This window comes from Maylandia zebra, linkage group LG7 (assembly GCF_041146795.1).
Source record: "Maylandia zebra isolate NMK-2024a linkage group LG7, Mzebra_GT3a, whole genome shotgun sequence".
In the NCBI taxonomy this organism is placed as follows: domain Eukaryota; kingdom Metazoa; phylum Chordata; class Actinopteri; order Cichliformes; family Cichlidae; genus Maylandia; species Maylandia zebra.
In genome coordinates, this window is record NC_135173.1 from 52,302,679 (window position 1) to 52,319,634 (window position 16,956).

At 38.3% G+C, this 16,956-nt stretch overlaps 2 protein-coding genes across 2 annotated transcripts; both read right to left on the reverse strand.

Annotated features, from left to right (window-relative positions):
* Positions 1 to 6,333: 6,333 nt before the first annotated feature.
* spout1 (SPOUT domain containing methyltransferase 1) lies at positions 6,334 to 10,017 on the reverse strand. The gene is made up of 12 exons (XM_004549802.5): positions 9,862 to 10,017; positions 9,731 to 9,770; positions 8,685 to 8,798; positions 8,448 to 8,607; positions 8,262 to 8,351; positions 8,125 to 8,174; positions 7,850 to 7,980; positions 7,670 to 7,742; positions 7,477 to 7,575; positions 7,259 to 7,361; positions 6,961 to 7,108; positions 6,334 to 6,847 (listed from the first exon to the last, which is right to left on the reverse strand). The coding sequence occupies exons 1-12, from the start codon at positions 9,907 to 9,909 to the stop codon at positions 6,764 to 6,766; spliced, it is 1,140 nt and encodes a 379-aa protein (XP_004549859.2). The 5' UTR covers positions 9,910 to 10,017; the 3' UTR covers positions 6,334 to 6,763.
* Positions 10,018 to 10,935: 918 nt separating this feature from the next.
* On the reverse strand, positions 10,936 to 16,956 carry kyat1 (kynurenine aminotransferase 1). Its single transcript, XM_004549803.4, has 13 exons — positions 16,684 to 16,956; positions 16,547 to 16,605; positions 14,670 to 14,817; positions 14,391 to 14,540; positions 14,173 to 14,259; positions 13,921 to 14,043; positions 13,635 to 13,755; positions 13,476 to 13,552; positions 13,304 to 13,393; positions 12,943 to 13,129; positions 12,780 to 12,856; positions 12,175 to 12,261; positions 10,936 to 12,086 (listed from the first exon to the last, which is right to left on the reverse strand). Exons 1-13 carry the CDS (start codon positions 16,753 to 16,755, stop codon positions 12,027 to 12,029), a joined length of 1,338 nt encoding a protein of 445 aa, XP_004549860.3. The 5' UTR covers positions 16,756 to 16,956; the 3' UTR covers positions 10,936 to 12,026.

Consider the following 16,956-nt stretch of genomic DNA (forward strand, 5'->3'; position numbering starts at 1 on the left):
GAACAACACAGACTAAAGGTTTAAAATACCTAATTACAGCAATAATGACAGTTAAGCCGCTTTATGTGTGCCTTTATTTTAAAATACTATTTACAAAAATGTTATTGATTTTGGTTTGTTATAATCTTTAAACTTTATCAAAAGTATATGATTATATTTTTGGACAAATCTTACAATGAAACACACATTTTTATGAGCTTTTATGTTTCAGCCAGTGCATTTATCAGGGTGGGTCTGGGTTGATAACTGCACACTTCTGGCCAGAAGTGTTTCAGCAGTGTCACATATGTACTACATATGTGACAACTTGCTTTCGGTTACCAGCTGATACCCTACATTTGTATAGACATTGGATCTTGTGAGGCTGGGGAGTTGAGTGGAGTGGGTAGGTGGGAGTTGAGTGGGGGGGTGCGGTGGGAGGTTTTTAGGGGGGGGGGTTGGTTGTTTGTTTTTTTAAGAGAGACACAGTCCTCCTGTGTCTTCTTCAAGCTTAAAAGCGTAAAATCCAACAGTGTGAAGCACACAGCAGCCAGAAACTGTAATGCCACAGATCAGAGAGGCTTCATCATCACCATCTTCGCCATACGATCAGAGCGTGAGACTTCACATCTGGAGCACAGGAGAGATTCTGTGATAAGTCTTCCTTCTAGCTTGTTCCCACAAGCAGTCGGTGAGATAAAGGGTTAATGACATTATTTCCATGAAAACATGTATTCATTTTTGTGTTTAATTGTTTAAATTGTGTTTTCACTTGACCTTAGGAGTGTTATTTTGAGTGTATTTTAATGTCTGTACTCAGGTGTTTCCCTCTGTGATCCATCCCCTTCAGGGCTGAGACACTCAGGACTGAACAGACTGCACAGTTTCTGTGACTGAGCCTTCTTTGAAACCACACATGATAGAAGGGCTTTATATTTGCAGCAGCACTACTACAGGTATTCAGTTTATTACAGGATGTGTTTGTTTCTTAGGACCAGCTCTAAGTGCACACTACCTAACATATACACCTTTCTGTTTATTACAAACCAACTACTCTGGATCATATGGCCAGTTGTCAGGAATGTTGCTGCAGGAAAACATCCCTGGAGATCACCATCATTGTCAGACTGACTGTGCCTCCTCTGTGCAGTGCCAAGATTCTCCCTAAATGAGTGTGTAAGTTAACATTTTCATTATTTTATTCCCTTTGACAAGACAACTATCACTGATATTCACATTTACAACTACATATGTTCCTGTTTTCTGCTCTTCTTTTAAATGGACATAATGACTGCCTCACTCTGATCAACAGGCTAAAGGATTGTTTTCATTGTTAGAGCTCTGTACAATGTATGCTTATTTAATATTTCATCACAGAGCAAACCTTTATTTATTTATTTAACATATTTTTATTTTGTTTTAATGTTGAATTAACTGTGGGGATTTTTTTTAAGTGGACACTCAGGATGTCATATGACCAGAAATGTGATAACTGGAATTCAACAGTATGGGAAAAAAAATCTGCTAAGAACAAAACACACACAAAACCCCCGAGAGAACTCAAATTCATTCCATGTAATCCAATCTAAAACATTTTAAACTGCTGAACAGCAACACAAACAGTGTTAAAAAACAGTGTAAACAGAATGATTATGATGAGTTTGTACCAACGTTTCAGGTCACATGGCACACCTAGTGTTTAGTGTGGGGTATCAGCTGGTAAGTATAGGTTTTTTTCATATTTGTGTCCTTAGAGTTCAGATAGATAAAGCCTTGTGTATAATAATTAGTCATAAACACAACTCAAAGTCAGGGACTAACTAAATTTGGGACTTTGTGTCTGAGCCCAGGTTAAAACAATGTGTAAAAAAGCATTTAGTGGCATGGCTGAACAATGCTGTAAACTAATGATACTTATTTATCCATGTTCACAAAAAGGACTAATGTGCTTATTTGATTATTTGTATGTGTTAAACTGTGTCACCACCTTAGGCTTTCATTTGAATTTACTCAAAAATCTCTATACAGTTCTCTTTTACAACTGTGTGGACTCTGTTTACATTAAAACACAAAAAAGAATGAGTAATAAAAAGATGTGTAGACAGATCAGTAGACCAATAGAAACAGCTGTTCAGCCATGTTCTAAGAAACCAACACAATTTAAAGGTTCAGGATTGTGGTTTTAAAAGTTGAATTTTCATGTATTTCATATGTTGCTTAACATTTTTTATTTAGTTATTTAATTTAGTTATTTTTATTTATTCTACTAGTCCTTTTCAGAAAGAAGCTGTAAAATATGACTTAAGACTTTTATGTTATGACATACAAAACAAATTGATGTATATAATACTATTAAACATAATATACACAATATGTCTGAAAAACATTATGCTGTATATTAAAGTTTGTATTTTCTCCAGAATGTTTGTTCATCTTTTAAGTTCATTTCAACAAATTTGTTTTTACATTTATTTTTAATAAGTTATTATTTTATGAATTGGAGATTTATAATACATAATTCCACTCTTTAAGTGATTAGAAGAATATAAACTTTTAATATTAATTCAGAAGTTTTCTGACTCTAAATTTTCTTTTGTCAATACTCATCTTTTTCTAATTTACATTTTAAACATGTTCAGCTATTTTCCAAATTCTTCCTTTGTGTAAACATCAGCTTTTAGCAGTTCAGCACTTTTGTTTTCAGGTTAAAAATTCAGTTTTGTTTTTTTCATTTTTAACTTAATTTCATCAATTCATTTCAGCGCATACATTCAGATTTGAGCATTCACACTGCAGTTTCTTCAGAAAATGCACTTTCTAGTTATTATTATATTTTATATATATATTTAAACTTATCTGTCCGTCTATCTCCTTCAACACCATTCAACTTAGAAAAACCATTCAGCTACCGTTAGATTCCTCTTCTTTTGGACATTACTGCTTCTATTTTTGTCATTTTTAACTTTTGTATTTTTTAAATTATTCAACTTTATTCAACAAAAATTTATAACGTATTTCAATGGGGAGACCCTTCAAAATCTCATTCAACTTACTCTTATTTCAACTACTTCCACATACGTTGACCTAGAGCCACCATTTAAACTTTAAAACGAAGCCAAGACATTCAACTTGTATTTATCTTTTCAATATCTATTATACTTTTTCTTCAGCCCCAGTTTAAGTTTCATGCTTTTTTTCACCCATTTCAGAGTTTATAATGGGTGTGTATGGGACGGAATGTTGGAGGTTAGAGTGAGACAGCTCAACTGCTAGAGTGGGAGCAGGGGGAATTTTTATCTTGAAATCTTCTCTTTAAACTGCTGCTGTGTCCACATTGTTGGCTCTACAGGTATGATTTTGCCCTCAAAACGTAGCCACTGCTGTCCTCTTTCATCCAATGTTGTTATTATTGTAGTATATATTATGGTTCTTTCATAAATGTCACCAATGCACAGCCACCTCCCTCCAACTCTTCCATAGAGTCCAATGTTAAAATAGATCCCAAAATTTTTCTGAAAATCAGAAGTACAGGCTGTCTTTACACTGTCACCACATCCATATAATAAACTCCAAAGGCATGAAAATCTTAAAATCTTATGTTTCAACTGCTGCTGTGTGCACAGTGTTTGCTCTACAGCCACCATTTTACCCTCAAAACGTAGTCATCGTTGTTGTCTTTCCAACAGTGTGTATTTCAAAGCTCAGCGATGTAAACTTTTTGAACTGTGTGGATCCAAGTGGAGAGATAACCCTCTAACTGACCCATAGACATACATTGTATGTTCAGTCAGGAGTTTGTTTCAACAGCAGGAAAGACCCCACTTTTTTAATTGCTCCTGTAGCCAAATGTTTGACAGCAGGAACATGAAGAACACACTGTTGTATGGAACAAATCCTCAGGACACCATTTGAAAATGATTTTGATGGGAGTTAGGGTCTTGGATTTAGAAGCAGTTGTTCAACAGGTGCACCGAAGCAGATTTGACAGGGTTTTGCCACAGAGTAATAGTAAGTCAGTAGTTAGACCTGGACAACTGATTGGTGGATTTGTTTTCAGCAAACAGGTGGTTCAGATCTGGGCATTTGGAGTCAGTTGATGACTTTTAGAATCATCTTTTCTGACTAGATCATTAAAACCTACAGCTAGTGATGGCCAAATGAAGTTTTCTGAAGCACTGAAGCTTGTATTGAAAAACGGTTCATTACTCAACACAGTGCTCTCTGGTGGCATCTGGTGGCCAAAAATATGAAGAGCAGCTTGAATCCCCACCAAGAAATTTTGTTCCACTCTGCCATGGCCAAACCTGTTCCTTTTCGTGGAGATAATTTCTCCTGCCTTAAGGAAAATCCCTTCACATGGAACAGAAGAGCCTGGAGTGCATAAAAACTGGTAGTTATATAGTCTACCTGGGCCCCACAAACTATCAGCTAGAGAATAAATCAATTAAATTGCTGCACATTTTGCAAACTAACAGTTTAAGATTATTTAAAAAATAAAATATATCTTTTTATAACATTAAATGTAAAGAGTCATTTTAAGTTTTCCCCGTTTCCAGATAAAATAAACACTCACAAAACAAAGGCAAACAACAAGAACACAAAGCTGGAAAACCCACCTGATTGACCAAAATCAACTCAATATACTCCCACACGACAGAAACTCCTCTAGTCCTCGCTGGCTCCAAATCTCTCAGTAGAAATATCAGTGGTTTGCTATCTGCCACCATCAAAACACTCCACAAATCCCGCGAATGATTCACTTCCTTATAAACCGAAGCACTTGGGTTCTAAATGAAGCTTCGGACATCACTGATCTCGTGACTCTGGCCAAACGAATCAAGCTTCGACACAGTGCTTCTAGCAGTGTGTTGATTTTTTTGACACACGCACCGGAGCATCAGCTTCAAGAGGGCCATCACTACCTACAGCATTGATCTTTCTGTAGTGGATTCTCACACATTTCAGTGATTTGGTGATTAAAAGAATATGAACTTTTAATATTCATTCAGATGTTTTCTGACTCTAAATTTTCTTTTGCCATTTCTCAGGTTAAAAAAAGTTGAACTGAATCTGATGTCGGGAGCCACTCCAGTGTGTCCTGTGTGTTCTGAAACCCCAATGAGTTCCTACGGCGTACAGACAGCCGCTCTGTGATCATCTTCTGGGGACCTCCGTACACGATAAGAAAAGATCCCAAAGCAGCCTTTTATGGATCGAGAGTCAACATGACCTACAGAGACATCTCCTAATTTACTGTCACCCCGAGCAAGATGCTCACATTTGATGATCTTTTCCTAAGAGAGACAGGATGTGACCGGTGAGTATCAAGTGTGTTGACAAAATGTCTTTTCTTATTCTTCTTGTTGGCGACTTTCAAGCCTTTGAGTCGCCGAGCAGCTGAATAGGGGAATAATGTTGACGCGCCCGCTGTTTAAAACGTTAGTCAAAGTTCCAAGTTAAAACTCCTTTATTTGTTATCAAATCCTTAAAATCCGTAGAAAAACAGTGATCAAAAACATTCCAAGCTTGAGCGGTCAGCAAAAGTCGACTTCCCCCATCACCCACTCATTCACAAAATTTCCCTCGGGCCGTGAACAGGTGATATAGCAATCACTATTACAGACACCACGTGACCCAAAGCTACGCCTATCCATAACACTGTTCTTTTGGAGGCGATGGAGGTCCGTTATAGTCATTTGTACCTTGCTCAGGAGTACCTCAGGATAGCCGTTCAGTGGATTCGAACCTCCAACTTTCAATCATGGGGTGACCACTCTACCTACTGAACTAACCCTGCCCCCGGAATTGTGTCCACCCCCAGTGGACCCACTAATTGTGTGGCATTTAAACCTTTTTAACTCAATGTCACGCTACATGCAGCTTTAGTTCAATTCATCCACAGTATGCATCGCAGTCGTGGTATGGATACGTTTTTCGATCTTTGGCCTGGACCAGATAAAGTCAACTTTCAGTTTCATTCAGGTCCCATTTTTTAAAACTGTTATAATAAACTTGTAAGTAGAAATATTTTACTACAGGAACATCACGCTCAGTTTACATTGTTGGGTGTATATAGCCTGCTTTGATATCAAGTATGTCGAACCAGCGAAAGATGTTTAAACAACATGTTTTAAAGACACATTTAATCCCATTTAATATTGAAATTTGTGCAAGTTTAAAAAGAAAATGTCATTTTCTTTACTACACAATAAAAACAAATTTTTCTGTAGTAAAAACCACAAATCTGTCAGCACATAAATGTGGTAAATTACAGAAATGGGCCTGCTAGTTCACTGCCTAAAAAAAATCTCCCCCAGTGGACCCACTGTAAATAAATACAAAATTCTATATAGAGAGGTTTTTCACTATGGTTTAATAACTATTGGTTGTCTGTTACTTAATTATTTAGGAGTAGTGTGAATTGCAATGTTGGAGGTCTATATCATTAGGAAACCCTTTAAAATCTATGAAAATACAGTTGAAAGTTCAAAATCTGTTAATAAACAGTTTGTTCCCATTTGTTTGTCCATGATGGTCTCTGCACTGTTTTTCATGAAATAGATTTGTACTGCTGACACAAAACACACCAGTTCATGCATCTGAATAGTATTTATGGTTCAATATGTGCAATTTCTTGAAGCAACGGGGATAATAAACATCAGACAACATTAGCAGATCTATTGCTGACTGCATTCAATGCAAAAATTGGGTGAAATATTCTTACAGAAGGCAATGCTAAATGCTCCAGATCTGGACATTAAAACATTTTTGTGTTATTGTATCCTCAACTCTCTAATGAAGCACTACTGCTGAAAACGGCAGCTGTGATCTTCGGCCGCAGGGCCGCCATGGAAATTAAGATGGCCTCCTGGTGACAGGAAGAAGGAAACAAATAAAAACACAGTCAAGCTGCAAAAGTGTTTATTATGGTTTATAATTTGAAAAATGCTTTTCAAACAAATTTTGAATAACTGGTCTCACCTCGGTACGAATGGTCCTGCTGCCCTGACCGGGGCAAGTGTTGAGGTAAAGGTCAAATAAAACACTGGGGTCAGTTACATCCAGCTTTTGGTCGGCATCTAAACTGGCCTCCAATCCCTGAAGACCTCCAAAAACGACCAAGAGATGTCTGCACAGTTAAAAAATAAATAAATAAAACAACCTCCGAGAGGATGTATTCAGAGACACTTGTTCTACCGCCCTAATGCTTACCAAATTTAACATATTCTGAATGTTAAGTTTGCACGCTAACGGTTAAAGGCCGCTTCAAGCAACTTACTTGAATGGCGTCAGTGATGCCTGGTCCGCATTGCTGCCTCTTTCTGATGTACCAATAGTCAAATCATATCCTCCTTTAAAGGGGCTTTCAGTAAAAACTGCACCTGCAGGAACGGGAAATAGACAAGAGTGTGGATAAAGCAGTGGTTGGCAGTAGTCGTTGACACAGACTGCAAATGAATGCAAAGCACAATGTTGAGAGTTAAATGGGAAACCTACTGAGACAAGATGCCAGACGAACACTGTAGCCCCAATAATAACCACCTTCAGTCCTGGGCACGTGAGGAGCCACGACAACACCTTTATATGCTTTGCCTTCTGCAGACAGTTTCACAGATAGATGGACCCAAACTTAACTGATGTGCTAAAAAAAAATAAAAAAGAACCTTGAGATTCTGGTGAAGAAAAGTACCTGGATTTTGTGTCTTGCTGAGCCGTACTGTGACTCGTAGTCCAGGCTGCAGCTGCTTATCAATCTGAACTTCCTGTGGGACCAGGAAAGTGAACATCGTTCAGTTTATATTCTTAGATAATTACCAATAAATAAAGAGTACACTAACAACAGCTGTGCTCCCAGTGCAGAATAGCTCACCTTTCTCATTCCACAGTCGACAAACGACCCTTTATTGTGTTTGGTAGGCCTGTCGACCACGACGCCTTCCCTGTAGTCAGATTCCTCGTCTATCCTCATGTGGTGAGGACTGTCTAGAGGGTTAAGCAAACCTACCAGAGAGAGAGGGAAAAAAAGATTCCTGATTGATGATCATGAAAATCATGAAATATTTCACACCGTATTTAATTTCAGACTCATCACAAGAACAGCTGTTTATCAGGTTGTTGTTTTTCTTCCATTTGTTACTAAGTTACCTGCGTACTGTAAATCTTGATGCTTTGGGAAGAAGGCCTTGCGCAGATATCTGATGGAGAAGAAAAGCTGGACTATCAAAAGAGATAAAATGTACTGATCAAATCAATAATGGTGATCTGATTTTCTCCAAACTTACTGTGGACATTCTAGATACTGAAGTATTCTGGCAAGTTGAATGCAACCGTGTCCCCTCTTCCCAACACCGCTAAACTCGCCCTCCACACTCCTGTGAAACACAAACAAAAAGCAAACTCCTTTCCATTAGCTGTCATGTGGGTCAAGGCATATTTAATCTGCAAGTGGGCACTCTATGAAAACGTACTTGACATCTTCCCCTCGTTCATCAAACACTACGATCTCATCAACAGAGAAAACAACGCAGGCGCGGGCGATCTGTCCGGCCAGGTACGTGCGAAGTTCAGGAGACTGAGCATTATCCAGGATAGACCCCGGCAGAGCCAGACTCACCGTGTAAGCCCGACCTGAGAGAAAAACAGATTAGTAATTATAGCACTCATCACCTATTACATAGGAAAAATCAACAGTATAATGTTGTTACCTTTTTTGCTCTGGCTCAGTTCAGTTTCTGCTTTCTCAGCAGCCTCTTGCTGTTTCTGTTTTTCTAGTCGATTGATCAGCTTGGCCTCTTTCCTTTGCTTCTTAGCCTCCTTTACTGGTATTCAGGAAGAATCATTGACATTTACAAAAAAAAAAAGAGCTCATTTCTAAATAATCACTGTGAATACCTAAATCTTAATTATCTGGACAGAAGTACTGGGCCACCTATAGGTTACATTTACATGACCTACTTGGTCATGGAAGCTCCCAGCACAGTGCTTACGCTGATGTTAATGGTTTGAAACTTTACAGTTACTTGGTCAGTGGTGTTGTTTTACACAGTATGCACCTCAGCACCTGGTGACCCCACTCTGTAGCTTTAAAAGTGAGTTGCTGTGGTTCCTAAATGCTCCCACTTTGCAATAACACCACTCACAGCTGACCCTCTAGGAGGGAAGAGATCTAGGAAGTCTTTAAAACATCCTGTTCTTTCACAAATGTTTGCAAAAACGGGTTGGTTATTTACACTTTTGGCAATGGTGCTGAATAAATGGCCCAACAGTTTTGTCCATAATGTATATATAAATACAGAATATATGTTTCCACTATAATTGTATATTGTAAAACAAAGTATTTTGATTAATAGTTAAGACGAACATGCTACATTTTATCTTGTGTTTTAATAAACTCCCTCTTCCGGTTTTCGACTGCTGAGCAGACTTACATTGTTATGTGCTTTTTTTTTTATCAATAAAGAAATCTGCATTAAGCATGTTGTCAATACATGACAAACCTTAAAATGGATATGCACATTAATTCTCACAAAAATAAAGTTGTTTCTTTCTTTCTTTTTCTGTTTTAATGTCCAAAACAGCCGTATAGTATTGGCAGGGATGCAGCTAAAAAAAATGCAGCAACCCCGGTTCGAATCCGGGTCACGGCATTGTGAAACAATGTCACGGCAGATGAGTTTCTTTTCGACTATGTAAGAAAAATATGTGGCTAAAAACCTGTTAGCTACATGCAGCTAGTTAGCTGTTTACTCACTTTCCGCTTTCCTTTTCTTCCAGTCCACCTTCTCGACTGGCTGCAAACACGAACAAAGGACAGAAAAGGGGTGTAAATAAAGACACGCATCAGTGGTTTTGTTTGTTTTAAGTGTCAAACAGTAACAATACCTGAGAAGACCCAAGATTGGGTCGCTTCACTGCAAAGCTAGAAGACATATTCAAGCGTCGACGTACCAACACGTGAACAGTCTTTACTTCCAGGTCATGTTCTGCGTTGCCCGCAAAGCACTTCCGGGAAGTTAACCACGTGACGATCCAGTTGTGCTTCTCATGCTACAGTCACTGCCTACAACCGCCTTAATTTTGACCTTATATAAATTATTATAAAACACCACTCTCTGTACAAATAATATATATTTAAAAAATATATAAAACATTTAAAATGATAAAATATTAGATCATTTCCCGTGGGGGTAAAAAAGTAAAAATTTACATCCATAAATTTGTAATTCTTAGCAACTAATGGTGTCTTAAATTTGACTGATTCTAGCTATTTAAATAAGCTGTTATTAAAACTGCTATTAAATATAAACTGGATCAAAAAGCATCTCAGAAATCTCATATCTTCATTTGGAGCTACATTATTCAGAAATTCCCAATTAACCTCTCCACTTTCCATAAACAAGTACTTTTCCCCCTTTATAAGTCAGCTGTTCAACAATGTTAGTTAATTTTGCAGGTACAGAGCGTTCCGAAACAGATACAACATACCGATAATCCCAGAGGAGATCCGTATTGATTTTGATGCCAAGTCATCTGGTTTGTCACTGTTTGCTGGAAACAACCATAGCTCAGATGCTATTTTCTTCATTTATACATGTGTGTAAACTTGCTTGTAATAAATAGAAGCCACGGTATTAAAAACACTTATTTCTGTAACGGCAAGGTGCAGCCCAAATTACTGTGGCATGTGCAAAGTCCAGCATGATGCCGTGTCTTTGAAGAAACAATTTAAGAATGTGTCTTTAGGCACAAAATCAGCATAAATACCAAAGGTAACACAGTGCATACAAACCTTATTGAAGATGACAAACACTTTACAGTGCAAAAACATGTATATTATAAAATTGTAAGTGCTTTATGCTGATATTAATATAAAGTTCAAAAATGGGTAGATAACTGGTTTTATGGCTTTACATTCAGGAGGCACCCTTAACCACAAAACAAGAAGTGAGACACTGATATCTTTGAAATACATTTTTAATGAACTGACAAATTAATAGCCGTGTCACAGTATGCCACCATTATTATTTTGAATTAATACTGCTCTATGTGCTACCCCTCCTGACATCATTATTATTATTAGTAGTAATAGTAGTGGTATTATCATCATCATCATCTGAAAGCACACATACAACTCTTTCTACCCTTATCTAGCACTTCTTGTTTCTTGTGCTAATGTCAGATTTTCACACCAAAGTCCTTTGATGTAAAATGAATAACAGCCTTTAAAATGATGGCAGTTACATCCAATCAATAGAAAAATCTACTCGCAGAAAACAGAATTCCCATTTTTAGTGCAACACTCATACGCCTCAATTCTTAATGCAAAAAATGAGACCTTCTATTAGTGAATGTATTTCATTGTATAAATCCTTACCAACAGTTGTTGGTTTAATTCCAGCCAGAGACAGAAAATGGATGGTTTTATTCATCCAGTATAAAGCACTGCCAAATGAAGCAAGTGGAAGTACCAGCTTTGGTGCCCACTTGTGGTGGGAGAGTGGCTGTTACAGAGTGAATGGGTGGCTCATGTTCCCAGTCTTCCTCAGCCAATGGCTCATGTGAGAACAATTAATATTAGCAATCATAAAGTGATCAGGAATATATTGACTCTTCTCATCACTGATGATTAAATTAGGCTGATTATTTGTGACTAATACATTAAGCCTGGTTCAGCAATACTCACATCCATCTAGAAATGACTACAAAATAAAAATTCTCTCTAAACAAATTCCTTTATCTGGCAGGAGTGCAACATAAGTGTTGATGAGGTTACTGAGCACAGAGCACTTATTTTACCAGTTTAATGGATGCTTTTATTCAGTGATTTCATTACTTCAAAGTAAGGGCAAATATCCCTGGAGGTAAACTGTGATGTAGAGGTATATTGTTAACTTAAAAATATTTACTGAAAAATACTTCCTCAGTGATTGCTCAAGTGCAAGTGGATGCTCTGTCCGTGCACCTTTAACTGGATCAGGTCAACACCTGAGTTTAAGCAGACTGGAAGAATCTGGGTGGACGGATAAAGCCTCACATCAGTGGTAAGTTTACTCTTTCTGACTCCACTTTCTCAAGATGGCCTCTGCAGCATCCAGCGTGGAGTCCTCCTGTGAGGAGAAAGCAGAGACAGAAAGACTGACAAACAGGAAGTTGTTTCTTGAGATGTACCACTTCAGTAAGAAAGGTCAGGTTTACCTTAACAAAACAGAATCGGATGTACTTGTCAAACTCCTTGCTGTGCTCTGGACTGTAGAACGCAGAGACGGGGATTGTTGCTAAACCCTGCAGATAGAAAAGGCAGGAAAAAACAACAAAGAAAACTCAAAATCTGTGGCAATGGATCAGATTTTGACCACTTAGCATCAATTGTCTCCAATCGATGCTGAAAGTTTGTCCTGTTCATCATCAGTTTCCTTACATGGGGGCATCTATCCCCAACAGTTTTCTAGAATTCGCCAAGCTCAGGGAGCATTCATCAAAAAGTATGCAACTCTTTATGTCTCTGTTACCCACCCTTCAGATATGTACCACGCACTTTAATCGCTGGTCTAAGCAGAAGGACTTGATTGGTTATGTCTCATTAATGTGGTGTAGGTTTACATTTGAGAGTTTGAATCTTCAGTACTGTTTTTCACCTTTCAGGATTTTTTTTTTTTTTACCTCGATCTTCGCTCCATCTTCTCTATCCACCCTCCACCCTTGATCATCTTAAGGATGACCTTACAACATGTGCCCAGATCAATCATTTTATATCCCCACATTTACTCCAAACAAACGTCAATAAAACCTTACATTTTTACCTTTTCTTTAATGAGCCATTTAACAAATCTGAAGTCATACAATTCATCCTTTGTGCTCAGGTCATTCAGGTCCACCTCTGTTTGAGGAAAAAAGACAAAAAGGTAAATACTGATTTCAGATGATGAAAGATGTATAAAACAAAGATGACTGTTCATCACTCACTGACTGAGGAGATGTCTGTGACCATGAAGTAGCCTCCCTCTGGCATGATAGGCTGCAGCCCCACGCTCTCCAGACACGAGGCCAGCTTCTTTCTTTTGTGGTGCAGCATCGTGGGAAGCTGCTGGAAGTAGCTCTCAGGAGTCCCAAACAGCTCATATTCCCGTTCAAATCCATGAGCGACTGCCTCCTGGTGGTAAGGAAGAAGGATGGAGAGAGTTTTAAAATTTAACCTGATCAAGCAATTCTGATTAGATAAAGCACAAGAAGAAAGAAACAAAACAAAATTGATCTGCTCAAATAGCTATAATTTCACAGCCCTACTAAAGTAGTACTAATATTAATTTAGAAAGTATGCATTTACTTGAGCGGCTGTTGCGCAGTGATAAACAGAGTTCTGATGGATGGTTTTCATGTATTTGATGATATTTCCAGAGCCGATGGCCCAGCCAACCTGAAAAATATGAGTAAAAAAACAAATCAGATCACACTAACAACGTGTTGCAAAGACAATGACCCTACAGACTGTGTGTTACCTTCCAGCCAGTAGCACTAAATGTCTTTCCGGCACTGCCGACAGTTACAGTTCTTTCCCACATGCCAGGAAGGCTGGCTGCCAAAGAATAGGAAAAACAAACATTAGATGACACGTCGGCACTGTCGCTAGCTAGTTTGTGTGTAATCTGCTATCCCACCTATCTTTATGTGCTTGGCTCCATCATACGTGAGCCATTCATACACCTCGTCACTGAAGCACAGCAGATTGTGCTTAATACACAGATCGGCAATCATTTGGAGCTCTTCTATCTTGTAAACCTGTAACACACACGGATGCATGTTTGTATCCGAGAGTAAAGTCGATATATTAAATGAAAACATAGAAAATGGCAAGAAAATAAAATCCCATTAGTTGAAAATTCCACAACCCAAATCAGACTTATGTGCACGGTAACGGCCTCGTGAGGGCATAATTAATCTTACCTTGCCTAATGGGTTGTTGGGAGTGTTGATAACAATGGCTTTAGTGCGAGGAGTAATTTTACTGGCCAGCTCGTCAGCAGAAAGAACCCAGTCTCCACTTGATAGGATAGCACTGCCCTCTCTCTGTTGCAAATGGGAAAACACAAAAGAGAAGAAATATGTACAGGATCCATACATTGAGGATCCTAAATTGAAAAGAAAATGTGAAATTATCAGTTTCTATTCTATTTTTTAGAAACATGAACCACTCACTGGTCTCAGAGGAACATAAACTGCCTTTCCTCCAGCCATCACCACCATGGGCTGGTAGCAGTCAAAGAACGGTTCGATAATGATGACCTGAAACGTAAATTACTTTTTTAAGAGAGAGAAAAAACCCAACTCTCAGTTCTTTATATTTTCACTTGAACGTTGATCACTAGTTTCTTGTTTTTTGACAGCACTACTTATCACTTTGTTGATTTCTGTACCTCATCCCCTTCATCAATCAGACCCTGGAAAGCGCAGAAGAGGGCCTGATAAGCACCAACGGTCACCAGGATATCTTCGAGAGGGTCGATGTCCTGTACAACAATCCTACTAAAGAATTTAGCCAAACTTTTAACAAGAGGGGGGTGACCCTGAGGAAAGAATATAATAAAAAAGCCATTCATTATTTGCTCTGCAACTATTTCAATTTCATCTGTCCTTTTAATCCCTCAGAAAAATGACTGAAATCGGGTCCCCCTTTGGGATGCCTTTGTGCTTACAAAAGCTCGGGTGTACTGGTGCATTTGAGGTCCTCCGTTGATGGCCTTGCAGAAGGCCTCCTGGATAAACTGCGGAGGGGAGAAGTCGGGAAATCCCTGGCCGAGGTTCACTGCTTTGTAATCTGCTGCGAGCTGTGTGAACTCAACCCTGTGGGCGTGAGGTGAGTGAGACAAAGCAATGATGTTACGAGATGTGTCAGTAAGAATGAAACAATCAGAGGGTTTGTTCCATTTCAATTCATCTCAGTTAAGAAGATTGTTGATTTCAAGCATCCATCATTCTATTTTAGCTTGAGTTACACTTCTGAGAATCTATATTTTAGAGTGGTAGCATCTTTACCCTAAAATATTTGAAGGACCAAGTTTAATTAGTTTTCTAGACTTGTGAATCAAAAAATGACTCCTTAAAAATGACAGGGATCTGACATTTTTTTTAATAAGTCCTATTAAAACGTGTATCATACATAAGTATTTAATGCACATTCTTTTTGTGATAGTTGCCATTATATTCTGCAGAAATCTGCTTGGCTTGTGACAGACACATTTGCACTTGACCCACGATGACAGACTTGGGTAAAAGTTAAACACTAAACTATGAAAGTATTCAATGCTGACCTTTGTAAACAAGACGCAATCAAAACGTGGAAGTGTCTCAGTATTTGAGACGGAGTCCAAGGGTTAAAAATGCAGTGCAGTCCTTCATGAAGTCACACATCTGATCACTCGGGGCCCATCTGAGCAAACTGTAATTTACTAGCTCAACCATTAAGCCTAGGGCTGGGGACAACTACATTTATCCAAGGGCCAGAATTTTTCTCAGGAGACACTGTGAGTAGCTCTCATAAATTAAAATAAAAATAGTATCATAGGTAATATATTATTTAATTATGCTAATTATCTATTTCTAAATTTACGTTATTCCTTATCCCTTGTCACTGTTAATACTTGCATTACTTGAACTGGAGCAAGCCACTAAAGGGCGATTGTGATACACTATTTTAGGTTTCATATTTGTGAAGCTTTCAAGATAATCATCGCCTACACATGCAATGTACTTGTACATTGTGGAGTCTGGGAATCTGCAATTTGTGTTTGCATCTTTTCACTGAATTTGTTTACCCGCTCTTTAATTGTTTGTCGTTTTAGCTGTGTTTGGTGGTCATAGAAATGGTTTTATAGCTTGGTGACATAAAACGTGCACATGAAACACTACAAGAAATGTTAAATGAGAGATACTACTTATTAGGCTATTCCTGTATTCAGTCATATTCTAGGGGCTGGGTGAACAGCTCTGGTGGGCTAAATGTGGCAATATTTCAATAATTAAAAATATGCAAAACCTTAATTAAATAAAACACCTGACTTTTTCTGCTGTCTATAATGACATATATGGATTCCACTATGAAGCACATTTTTATTAGTTTGTGAAACTTTAAAAAAAAAAAAAAGAAAGTGGCTCAGCTCCAAACTGTGCGACCTTGCTCTCAACCAATCAGATGTAGGTGATACATCCGATTGGTGGAGGTAGGAGGCAGGTCATAAGCAACAAACTGGTAGAGTTTTATTTTTATTTTTCTTCTCTTTTCAGTTAAACAATTTGTTTAGGAGAAGGCAGAAAGCAGGTCAGCTTAATTCAGTTCAGTGAAATATGCTGACAAAAACATTTCTCTTTCTGTTTCTGTTCTTCTTCTTCTTTTAACCATAAATCGCCCAATGAGCAGGTACCTGAATGCAACTTTAAACGTGCTCAGCAACTGCAGACTCTGTTGTGAAATATTACTTTGCTGTTATAGTTAAAATATTACACATATGATACTTTACCTTTGGTTGAGTAATCATCCCCCCCAAAACACGGACATTTCAGTGTATTTACTCACCAGACATTCTTATCCACCCCGTCTGTCCTGCGTGCGTGAAGTCGCCTGGACATTATGACCTGAAGCAACAAAACAAGCTTTAAAATACGCGGTCATGCTGGAGACCTCTGTCTTCAGTTTAACGGAGCTGTGCCTACCTTATGATTGTTTTTAACTGAACTCTGCCGAAGTAGGACCAAACTTGCTGCAATGTTCCTGATTATTCCCATTAATAAATGATCACAGCCTCACAGGAGCAGACGACATTTAATGTTGTCACTGAGTCCCTGCAGAAGGAAAAAAATATCTGTAGACGTTTCTGTTCACCTGAAAGTCCAGGGTTGCTGTTGTTTGGGACCAGTGCGAGTTGATAACGAAGGTCCCAGCAACTCCCCTTCAGCCTCCTTGTGTTTTGATATCTACTTCCTGTG